Source organism: Cylas formicarius, unplaced genomic scaffold, assembly GCF_029955315.1.
Source record: "Cylas formicarius isolate icCylForm1 unplaced genomic scaffold, icCylForm1.1 PGA_scaffold_1__22_contigs__length_36826433, whole genome shotgun sequence".
Taxonomy (NCBI): domain Eukaryota; kingdom Metazoa; phylum Arthropoda; class Insecta; order Coleoptera; family Brentidae; genus Cylas; species Cylas formicarius.
Genome location: NW_026844264.1, coordinates 16,313,483 through 16,326,584, shown reverse-complemented (window position 1 = coordinate 16,326,584; position 13,102 = coordinate 16,313,483). Strand labels below are relative to the sequence as shown.

The 13,102-nt window shown below is 33.2% G+C and overlaps 1 protein-coding gene across 3 annotated transcripts in view; it reads left to right on the top strand.

Annotated features, from left to right (window-relative positions):
• The window catches only part of LOC132697450 (chitin synthase chs-2), a 31,762-nt gene that overhangs the window by 699 nt on the left and 17,961 nt on the right, over positions 1 to 13,102 (top strand). For all 3 annotated transcript variants that reach the window (XM_060662981.1, XM_060662979.1, XM_060662980.1), the window contains exon 2: positions 12,710 to 12,803. In XM_060662981.1, coding sequence (XP_060518964.1) covers positions 12,712 to 12,803 — 92 coding nt within the window. In that variant the 5' untranslated portion in view covers positions 12,710 to 12,711. The remainder of the gene's footprint in view (positions 1 to 12,709; positions 12,804 to 13,102) is intronic.

The following is a 13,102-nucleotide window of genomic DNA, read 5'->3' as shown; positions in this document are numbered from 1 at the left end:
CAATAGTTTACTATTTTTCTTTGCACAAAAGCAAAATGGCAGCTTCTGATTTCCATTTTTTTAGAGTTAAGCTTCAATTTTATTCCATGCAGTTGTGCGTATTTGTTTTACTCTTGTTAACAACAACTGAGTACATTAAAAAGCTCTCATATATTTAAATAAATAACAGTTCGAACGAAATTGTATATGTAAAAATAAACCTTGTAGTTCAAGGGTAATAAAATGCAGCTTCTGAAATGCGACCAATGCTGATTGAAGTTATCTCAATTTGATGTCAGCTAATAACGTGACAAAAGAACGACGGCGTTTTTAAATATGGCTGCGAATACGGGAACGTCTAAAATTAGACGAATTGAATCATTAACTCAATAATTATTAAGGTAACTGTAGTCGGCGTGGAGTGGACGTAAGATAAACGATAACATGTGAATGAACGAGCGTAGAAATAACAATGGCTAGAGATGCGAACGCGTCGTCAGTACAAATCGAATTATTTGTATTCGATTATTCGTAACGGTATTGGCGGGCGTCAAAAATCATAAACTGGGTCTGTCGTTGACTCTTATTGGCGGATGCTTACGTAATGCGGCGAATAATTTTATAACATTCGCGTTTTTGCAACAAAGCGGTGTAATTGGCTAGGAAGAGTATGCGAATCAAGGAGAACGGTGTCCAACCTACGCAGTTCGACATTTGATGGAAATTATATGCGGGTTTAGTTTGTTATGCGATTACTTTTAAATTTAGTACCAAACAAAATTCTGACCTTAGCGATTTATTTTAAATGTATTCCATTACTTAATTAATTTAACTTTAATTATCAATTTCGGACTTTTGGAAATTTTTTTGTCAAATAACTAAACAATCTATCCTAAAGAGGAACTGTGACGACAAATACTGAAAATTAAGAAAAAGGAGCACTGACAAAAGTAAGGTCGCCAATTATTTGCATCTTTATCAAGAAGCGCAGCAACTAATACTGACAACGAAAAAAGAGGAAACAATGACATCAAAAAAATGCTAAATTGATTGTCACAGTAAGAATTTTGGAGTAAATTGTCAGACAATATTTTTATTGGCGAATATCTGTCTTCAACGTGAACAATTGTTCTTAGTACTGACAATAACAAAAACAGTAGGTAAAGGGTAAGATAATTGTCAAAGAAATACCAAACTAACCAGAACCAGAAATGTGCCATTCACTTTAAATTTTGGCCAAACCAGAATCGAGAGCTATAACATTTTTATTGGCTAATATTTAAACCCGCATAGCTATTAGATAATATAAATATAAATAAATTGATGCGTATCAGACGGTTATCGATATTTTCATACAGAAGCGACTGATCGAATGCCATTTTCTTTCGAAGTAGTGATCTCCACATTTTTAACTGTTGCAATGTTGTATTTATGTATTATCAGCAGATGCAAGATATCTATATATCTCTAATAACTGTCTAAACCTTTTTCTAAACATAAATCTTTTTCGGGAACTACAAATGTAGATAATTGTGACGTTGAAAAAAAAGTAAGCAACGATCAAAGCAAAATCAAATTAACCAAAACGTTTTTTATCTACCTGCACTCTCTTTGTGATAATTTATTATTTTCATTTATAATATGCATCGTCTAGCTAGCATTAAATCAGCTTTAAATATTAAGTATGTTCATTTAAATATATCAAAATACCATTATTACTTCTTGAACGAATTAATATTATTAAAGTGGATGATTATTCTGATTTATTCTGGCGATTTCATCTATTTTATTTCAATAAACACACCAAATAACTAAAAATCAATTTCGGAGATTTTGTGTTTCTTTTTTAATGTTTTATTATTTTCTGTGGTTAGTTCTATTCAGGCGACAAATTAATTTAAGGGAAGGCGAACAAGACAAGTTTGATCGTAAAATGTAATCCACGCGACATTCTTGGATCAGTTTCTCACGATTGCTCGCGAAATTTAAAATTCATTATTTCATTGCGCGATATGAATTGCGTGACGCGTTTTCTCGAGAAAACAGTGTAATTTTTTTTTAATAAGTGTGGAAGACGGTTATTGCACATTAGTATTCGTTTTGCACTAACGCCAAACAAACCTTATCCTCTCCGACTCTTTCGAATTCACAAGAATTCAAAATAACGTGGCACTTAAATTTTAAGACTTTACGAACTTGATTGCATACCCAACTTTTTAAATAAAAGTAGAATGTCGTGCAATTGCCCAGAATGTAAAAAAGTTTAAATTAACGGCAATACCAGTTGCCTGAGCAAGACAAGACAAGACTAATTTTTGTTTCCATTGACTTTTAACAAGGAATTAGGGCATAAGCTCGGAAGTGTTGCAATTTAGATATTCATTTGTAGCATTAAAAGCATTTTTTGCAAAATTATTTTACAAGTACACTTTTAAAGGCACTACTTTTTTGTATTTTTTATCCTTAGGGGGAAGTTTAACTGGTAGAACTATCGGGCTATTAGCCCTAGCCAAAGATTCAGGCACTTGCATACTCAATATCACATTAAACTCAACCTGAACTGCTGTTTACCATTTCTGGACTGAGAGTAATCTGATATATTTTTTTATATACATAATCGAAGCTAAAATATATAGAGACGGGAACATTAATAAATTTAGATTAAGAAATAATTTTTCCAAGACTATGTATATGGCTTAAATAAAATAATTGTCTTTATTCTCTTCTATACTCTTAACACCCACTTATCCTGACACAGTTACCCCAACACACGATGGCATATGACAAGCAGGATTGTACGTAGCCCTAATAGAAAAGCAACAAAAGCTGAACGTCAACCTTATATCTCAATTGCGAAACGCATCATTTCTTCTTTCGATTCATTTAAAGTCCAGTTTCATTGCAAAAAGTTATCATTTTCATGCTTTTTATAAAACTTCTGAATTCCTCCTGCATCGGTTTTTGTTGAGTCGAACTAGCTAATGTTTCGCCCATCATCCTGTTGGCTTCTTCAGGACTTGACCGAAACTGGCTCGCATTTTATTGTGTACCTGGTTTTATATTGTTTGAGGGGGTGGAGCTAAATGACGGGCATAAACACCGTCTCTGATGACTGATTCTCATATTGGTGTCAGGCAGAGACCTGAGTCGCGGTGAAGAGTGTTAGGTTGCAGATTTCTATACACTCTGGCATTTTTGGTTGGTAGAAAAATCGATTACATGCAAGAATTTTAGTTTTATCCAATAAAATTTTATGTCCGGTTTCGTGACTGTGTTCGGCAACTGCAGATGGGTTTATTTGTTGTAGTCTTAAGGCTATTTCATGTTCTTTGAGCCTAGTTGATATTTTTCATCGGGTCTCTCCAATGTATTCTTTGCCAGCAGTTTACAGCATGGAATGCTGTAAACTCCTGCCATCTCAAATGGAATTTTGTCTTTGACGGATCGAAGATTTTTGGACAAGTGGTAAACCTGGTTTTGACGTTATATTTCTTTAGAACTCTTAATATGTGGTCAGTGATGTTTTCAATATAAGGAAGGACAACAATGGCATATCTGCGACTGCTTTCGGTTTCACTGCAATTGGAAGGTTGTGGTGAAGTGTATCTTGTGATGGAACGCTTAATATCTTTAATGTGGAAATTATTAGAGAGAAGAGCAGAGGTAAGGTGTTTTAATTCTGGGTTCAACGACTCGGGCTGGGATAGTTTTACGGCTCTGTAAACAAGCGAGTTGATAACCGATGATCTTTGGGCCAGATGGTGATGTGACCATTAAAGTATCGGTCTGTGTGCACAGGTTTTCTGTAAACACAATGACCCAATGTTAGGTCTGATTTTCTATTGATAAGAATATCTAAGAATGGGAGGTTATTAGTTTCTATTTCAATGGTGAAACGTATGTTATCTACTAGGGATTCCCGACCATGAGTTCAATGCAAGCCAGTTTCAGTCAAGCTCTGAAGAAACCAACAGGATGATTAACGAAACGTTAACTAGTACGACTCAACAAAAACCTACGCAGGAGGAATCCAGAAGTTTTATAAAAAGTATTACAGTGTGGAAGTTTCTTTGAAAAGTTATCATTTTATTTATCGCACAGATTGATATTTTGGACAAAATATATAAACTAGCATTAGAGGTTGTGACGTCCGCGCATGCAGCAACGTAATGACTAGGAAATTCCTGCGTAATGTTATCAAAGAATATTATGAATAAAAGCGGTCCCAGTATGCTTCCTTGAGGTATTCCACTGATAACGTTATTTTTATTGGTTTTTGAAATTGGTTTTAGTCGGGTAGTTACACTCAAAAAATAAAATAAGTGCACGATTAGTTTTTCTCTCGGTGTTCTTAACTCTTGAAAAAAATTGGTAGGTTTATGTTTAAAAAGCAAAATATTCTATAATATTTTATTAAAAAGTGGAATTTCTTTTAAGCATCATTGTTTCGCTGTTCGGTTTACAACCGATAACAAAAAACCAGAACAAATATAACTTCTGCGCTGTGGCTATACTTTCATGACGTTCAGCCTACCGCCTGTTGTAAAAATCTGTAACTAAACAAACGCGGTTTCCTTTTTGTTTACCTCCAAAGGCGAAAAAACTGAAATTCCGATTGACGACTACCAGCACCGTATCAAGAGAAAGTTGATTAGTTTCTAATGAAGGTTAATTCGTTACGAAACCTGTCCGATGGGTACCCAATAGGTGCTCGTCTCGGAAAATCGATGAATGATTGGAGTTTAATGTGAGGCATTACAAATTCGTGACGTCTCGCGGTATTTTCTTTATGGGGAACGTGTTTAAGTATGGGCAACTTAACCGCGAAACTAGTTTTCCTCAAGTTGTTATATAATACATAGCGATTCTAGATATAAATAAAGTAGGTATAACTGGGACAAGATAAAATCAGAACGCATTGTTTCGCGTAACAGTTTACCACGCACTATAAATTTTGCTGAACGCCGGATCCTGGCGCATTCCTTTTGGTGTCGACATGGACACCTTAGAGCAATTTTGGCTTTAAAGTGTTTTTCTTATCTATAAAAAAATATATATTCAGCTGAAACACAATTTTTGAGAAAAACAAAGTCGTTTGAAGTAAAAATATTGAATTAAAACTATTTTGAATGCAAACCTGTACACAGAAGTGTAGATAAGTCTCAAAACTTTGAAATTTTTATTTAAAAAACTGTTGAAATGAAGACAAAGAGAAACAAAAGGATTCGCACACTCTAAAAAAAGGAAAATAGCTTAGTTCTATGTAAAAAAAAATCAAAATAAATAAGAACTAGACACGTGACAACACCGTGTCTTTATCAAATGTGTATTTGATAAATGGATTTTCATCAAGTAAAAGCCACCTCCGTTCAAATTAGTCCTAGAGTCACGTGGGGCAAGAATGCGTATTTTTTTTTTCTATGGTCATAAAATTGTAATAATTGTACAAAATAAATTGAAATAAAAGTATTTATTTAAAGGATTTATTGATTTAACAATTACGTAACATGAAATTCAATTTACTTAATTGTAATTAAAGAAATAAAATAAAATAAATGTTAGTCAGAATGCGCACACTTACCCCAATATTGGGGTAAACGTGCGCAGCACTGCGGGTAAGTGTGCGCTTTTGTAATAATTTAAACCATAATTTGTTACATATAGTTACACCATATTTAATGTTATAAATATTATTTTTTATCAATACTTATCATTTTTTACTTCACTTTTTATATTTATATATTAAATATATAATTTTTGACAAATACTGTTTAACTTGATTTTTATCGAGAATAAGGCTTAGAGTAGTTAACAGTTTTGAATCGAGATAAATTCAAATGAGATCGTTTTTAACGAATATGATAAAATCTTAATTATTAGAACATATATCACATATGAAAGCACCAGTTTCATAATGAGTGCACCGTTCATGCCACCAGCTATGACATAAGCTACATTTTATCCAATCCTCTGTAGGTGGATCAACGTATTTTTCACCACACAATGCACAGTAATCATCATTTTCCTTAAAATCATTAATATTTTCTTGACTAGCCTTAACATTAACAGCCTTATCTTTGGTAGTAGTATTCTTCTTTGTTTTTTTTTAGAATTTTCAGTTTTATTTGCTCTAGCTATGCTAGTTGACGTGGGTTGTCGTAAATTCAAGTCAGGATGCCTTTTTAAAAATCCATACACCCAATCACGTCCAGCCATTTTCGACTTTTGATTAAACCGATGAGGAATATGATTTATTTCAGCATACTCGTAGATCAATGTTCTTAGAGTTGTCATATTAAGACCATAATAGAGATCATCACATCTTTTTAAATAATTATATATTTCATTTTCTTGCTCACTTGTGAAAGTTGAAGTAAATCTTCCTAATTTTAGAGCAGTTGAATCAGATTTTAATCGCTTCCTGAGAGTACTCTCTTTCATTCCAATCTGTTCAGCTGCTTTTCTTTTACTTAAACCTTCGGCAATCAATCGCTTAGCAGCATCAAATTGATCACGGGTAACAACGGACCTGTGTGGAGCCTTCCGCTTGTAATTTCGAGGCATTGTAGTTTTTTTTTAAGAAATATATAAGTATAACCTGAAACAAATAACAACGAGTATCAATACACAATGAACTCACTATCGGGGTAAAAGTACGCATTAAAATATGCGTACTCTTACCCCACAACCGTATGCGTACACTTAACCCTAATCGCCTTTACAAATTTAGTTTAAAATTACACATTTTTGCGTCATTCTACCAAGTTTTGATGTATAGCTGATAAAATTAGATATATAAACGAGCATAATTGGACATAATTAATACTAATTACCGCTACATAAATATAAAAGTATTTGAATTCTAAATTGGAAAAAATCGTAAGAATAATAACCAAAATTTTTACTTACCAATATTACTAAAACTACGTAACTTTGCCAGACAAGACTCTAATCTTTTGTCCAATGTCGTAGTGACTACTGAAGGCAGTTGATTCCCCTACTCTACTGTCAACGGTTTTATAAATAATAAGCCTGCGCACACTTGCCCCACATGGCTCTATGTACTTTTGTAAGTAGAAAAAACAAAAATTCAAAGAAGTATGACTAGTAAAATCTTTTAAGGCTATGCAAAAGAGGTATAGGATGATCTACCAATAATTTATGCCATTTCCATAAGTACATTGCAAAATATTTTTTTCCGGGTTTCTAGACAATTCCTAGACGCTGAGGTAGAAATAATTTAAATTTAGCGAAATTTATTGCACATTACATTATCATTACACATACTGTCTTTCTCTCCAGCAGTAATTTGAAAACGGCGGACTTTCCAATCCCAGTAATTGGGAATATTGTTCATCCATTGCACAGTTAAACTAGGGTAATCTTGTTTTATGCAATAGCATACATTTAAAAAATAATTCGTTTATTCACTGTTAGTAGAGAATCGGTAGAATGTCTTGGAGTAAATGTTGCCATTTCAATAACATTTTTATAATCTTGCTAGCAATAGGACGTGACAGCAAATACTAACATGTTTAAGGGATCAAAAAATGGCTGTGTCTTTATTATTCGCATATAGTAATAACAACCCCTTTAAGTATGCAAAAGGCCTAATGAGATTTGAAAAGACCATTATAATTATTTTAAGTTTACCTACTTCAGAAAGCCTAAAATTATAATGGTACTACTTAATCATAAAATAATATAAAAAAAAAAATGAAGAAGTGAATTTTATTAATATTGATATAATCACTTTACTTGGTCAAACTTGACAGGTAAATGAAAACTTATTGTACGCATACACAGAAAAACCAACCATTTTGATTCTGAATTAACAGAATTAGACAAGACAGGGATGTAATTGGTGTTAAGCTTTTAATTAAATTTAAGTGATAGAATAACAGTCATACAAAAATGTATACGGTTTTAGATTTAATTTGGTGTGTGCAATAGAGACGTCGACATCAATAAACGGTCAGTAGCGATTAATGCGAGTGAAAGTGGGTCAACTCCGTCGTGGTATATACCTAGCAGCTGTTACACACATAAGCCAATATTTGCTTTAAGAAATCCACCAAACAATTTAAACGGTCGAAACATTTTGTTTCGTTTTATAATAATGCGGCGAGAAGAGTACCATCATAGCTGCTCGAACACTTTCGAAGGACGTGACTAAGTGTAAAGTGCGGGAATCTCCATCTTTCGAAATCTGCGACTCGTTCGCAGAAATAAATCTTGCAGACTCATAAAGCGTACGGATAAACGTTGCCCGTCTGACCTAACATCGAAGTCTCTGGATGGAGAATAACAAAAAACGACAGTGAAAGGATATTTTTCAAATGACTAAGTCTTTTTATGGCCGCTCCTTAAATTGCTCGTTTATCAAGGCTTTTTCTGTTATACGCTGCTATATTTTTAGGCAGGAAATATCTCTGATCGAAGAATTTAGTCCACATCACGCGAATGTCATTTAGTATGGTTAAGATGGTGGCTAAAATCTCCTTGCGTTGCGAACTTTATCCCAAAAAAATTAATTATGCCACCGTTAATGAATTTGAATATATTGGAAATAGGATTTCTTTCAGTAGTAAAACGTTTTTCACAAAATTAGATCGCAAATTAGCAAAATGCATCTTTGTGGTTAAAACATTATGTTGAAAAATTTTTTTTTCAAAGTTTAAAAAAATAATTACCCAATTTAAAAAGTCTCTAATTTGTAACAAACATGAGATAAGAATACAGACTATTCCAACGTCTTTTATCCACATTCAATTGTCTACCCTTTTGTTGTATCACCCGGTTTGTTGAAAAGACCGTAATTGCTACCGGAAATTAGAATTCAGTTTTAAACATTGTTTTTAACATAAACCGGAAGCTCCAGAGAAATGATCAAAATTGTTATATTGGAATTATTAAATGAACATTTTTAAACTTTAAAGTTACTTAATGTTTTTCACTCGCTAATATTTTTTAACCACATTGAAATTTGATTTTTTCTTCGTAGTTAAAATATATTGCTATAATTTTATTGTTTTATTATTGAAAGGGAAAAAAATACAGTACACAATACAGAAAATAGGAAAAGGAAATTTTTCTTCTTGTTTCAATGTTGCCGACAAACCATTAAAAAATAAATGTTCCATTTGAAAAGTATCTAATTTACAATATGAAACATGCAAAAAAGATATCTGTGCCAATCTTTGCCATGCGAATTTCCATTGTCATCCTGCATTGTCTTGCTATATATACTGGTATACTTGCTGAAAATGACATGCAAATCGAAATCGCTTTATATTTTGATATCATAAACAAGATGCTCTAAAAAATTATCAAAATTGTTGTATTCTTATTATTAAATAAAAATTCTTGAATCTTAAAATGAGTCAATAAAATTTTTTTGCTCTGGTAAAATCATATTGTTTATTGTAATTCCGTGGTTATTTAACTTTTTAACCTTTCTAGATTTTAAACCCTGTTTATCATGTTGATGAGCTGTTTTTATATTTTATATTCTTCACCACCTTTTCCTAGACTCAATAAAGTATTTTCTCGTGTAAAATGGCATTATTTACATTCCCCCACATACTTTAAAAGTCTTAATCAAATATTTCTCAATTGAAGATGTTTTTCTCTCCTATATGAACACATACACATACAATCCAAAACCCGTTGTCGTAGTCTTTCGTCCATTTGAGAAAACTCCTAAAATTCAACAGATCTGTTATTTGTTTCTATGGATAGCCCCACAGCTGTTGTTATTAAAAATGGCAAGAGTTGAACTTTTTATTTCAAGAGCATGAAATTAAACCAACAAAAACATACCACCATATTTAGAATTAACTGCGTGCCCTTTATATCAAGTGGGACAAACGTCAGGAACGCCCACTTCGAATAAATCGTCGAATTTTCCTCGATTCCATTGTATCCATTGTATCTATTGTTTTAATTTTACACAGCACACACAAGTATGTGCTCGTGGCAATTCATTTCTTCATTTCTAAAGAAAGCGTCGTCCCACAATTTGCATTTAATAATAAATTAGCCTCAAGTATCGCCTATTATATTTTTATTTATTTTAGTTTTAAGTTATAACTCACCTTTGCATTTTTTACAGAATTTTTAGGTAGGATATTCAAAACGCTAGCTTATAGTTGGTTGGTTTACTGAGGTGTAATGTCATTTTATGTATGCACTGAGCTCTTGCCTTCTTCACACAGTGAGTAGAACCCCTGTTATCTAGGTTAGAACACCTGACACGGTAACGAGGCGCCAATGAAACGAGATTTTCAGCAACCAAATGTTAATGCGAAGGCGAAAGATCCTTATCGAACGTTTTGCAATTTCCCGCTATTCTTAAACACGATGTTTGATTAACTTTTTAGACAACCGGGCTTGGATTATTAGCTGCCATTGTGTTTACAACACGTAGGTAATCGCTTTCATGATAAATTCGGTATCGACAAACGCATTATCCATAACGCACCGCAGCATCTGGCAGATTGAAAAAGATATCGGAAAATATCTGGCAGGATAAAATCGCCAACTTTACGAAACGTTTGTTATTCGCCAATGCTAAGATATAAAACAATTGTTTCGTATTGCCACATATCCCGTTTCAATATGCAAATTCCTGAAGATTATAATATTGATATTAACTGATCGAAGGCTATAATCGGTCTAAGTTTTTCGTCAGGGTCGATGCGTTCATCCACTAACATATGACCTCGTTAAATCCTGCAATGTTTCTCGATAAACTCTGAAAAAAAAGAAGACATATTGACTTCAATTGTTTCTAGACAACACAATCCAGTCTGACTTTCTGTTAGTAAGTACATGTGAAAATTCAGCAAGCCAATAATATATTTTCTACTCTCTTCTGTAAAATAAGTTATACAACGATATACCCTGCGGAAAGAGTCATTTTACCACGTCAGTTTCCTTTTCCACGAATCCGAGCCCCTTCAGAAATTTCCGGGATTTCAAAGTACGGGTTTGGGAGCAATCGGATGATTTCGAAGATTTTACTGCACGGCTTGAATTTTGACGTTTGTCAATTTTGACGGTCATGTCAGCGAATGTATTCATGTTGTTTTGCAAAAATCTACCCAAAAACTAACGGTCGTAGAAAAAGTATAGTATGCAACACGTATGCAATACTATACTTTTTCTACGACCGTTAGTCAAAACGTCAAATTCAAGGAGTGAAAAATATCTCCGAAATCATTCGATTGCTCCCAAACCCGTGCGGTAAAATCCCGGAACGAAACTGACGTGGTAAAGTGATGCTTCCTGCACGCTAGATCAGCGTAATTAGGTATTTTACAGACGGGAGTAGAAAAAAAAGTTTGTGGTGTATAATTTAGATTATTCCAATATCGAGCCATTCAATATATAGTCCAATATACAGACGAACAAAAAGACCTAAGCTGCGTTCAAAGATACTGTTAATTTCTGCAATAAACATTAATATTTATCGCTTTCCTGCTCATTCCTGAAAAAAAAATATTCATAGTAGTTTTGATTTGTCTTTAATGAAAAGTCCTTTCAAATGAAGTATCACAAGCTCTTACTTCTGTTCAGAAAATTTGGGGGCTTGCAACGGTCACCTCAAGGGGATTGATCATTTCATGTTAGATAATAACTACTGATTTTATTCCAGTTAGCTATCCCACAAAATGTACTGTCAAATGCATAAATTAAATTTTACTGTTTAAAGTGAACATTAATAATATGGATATAACTGACAAATCTAACCAAAATCGCTAGGAAAATTTTGTAAAATCGCTACACTAAGCCAACGCAAATTTTGGCAACGCAATTACCACCTGGTCTTCACAAATGACAATTAATTTTTAATGAGAATACGACAAACTACTGCCTGCTGATACGATGTAGTTTCGCGGAGATAAATGAATACGTACAAGGTGTCACCTTTTTGAAAACAACAAAACATTTCGAAAATGTTTTTCACTTTTAATGACATAATGGGGACACAAACTTTATCAATAAAGGTAAATTTGAAAAAAAAGTACGTGCCTCATTTTGAATAATTAAAATTATACAATTAATACAAATTAAGCTATTTATTTCGTTTCTTCGTGAAATATAATATGGAGGTCAAACATTCTTTTCCAGCAAGCCTGTCAAACTGTATGTTAATCACTAGCCTTCGCAGATTGACGTCGTATTAGCCACTTATTCTGACCACCAAGACAGCGTAACATAATACAAAAATATATGACTATCGAAGGTCAAAATCTCTGTTTAGCATATTGTAAACGGAGAACATTTGTTCTAATTAGTTTGAAATGCTTATTAATATTACGTTTGACCAAGGGAGAAAGTTAAGAATGCGACGCGTGTTAAAAACAGTCTGCGTATTTTTAGCTACCCAAACCGATTAAAGGTATCGCGATGGTTTTTACGACAACAAAGAGCAAAATCAACGTGACCGGCGGCTGTTTCTTAGCTCCACCGTTTCCTTTCAAGGAAACAAACATCTAGTTACCGAGCCCCGCCTAAACTGAGTATGTAAAATTTCATGCATAAACAACTGGATATCAGAAGGTTATATGTATACATTCAAGTGCATATTTTACCAAAAATTTTCATAAAATAAAATGGTTACGTCAAACCTAGATTGTGAAACTGAATAATGAGCCCATTTTTTACAAATCACATTTAGAAGGGTCTCTTAATATCATCGGGTGATTTTTTACTTTATTTTCAGAAATGACGTCCAATGGCTTGCGAAATGACGAATACAGTGACAACTTTTCAGACGACGAAAGTTCACCTCTTACGGAAAACATTTACGGAGGCAGGTAAGTTTAAAGTGTCAAGTCAGAAGGAGGCAAAAAATGTCAGTTTTCCGGCTTTTACAACAATAAACAATAAGTTGCAAAGCCTCAAACATTTTTTAGTGTTAAATAATATTCAAAATATTACAAATTGGCTAATTAAAAATTTAATAGTATTCAACGGGAAAGTGTGCAAAATGTGATAATACAAAATTCGCTTTCTATACTAACAAAAACTAACAACTATCTTAACCTGTTTTAGAGCAGATGTTTTTATGTGGTTTGCGAGGGAATCAGCATTTTTTTGAAATTTCATTCGAACT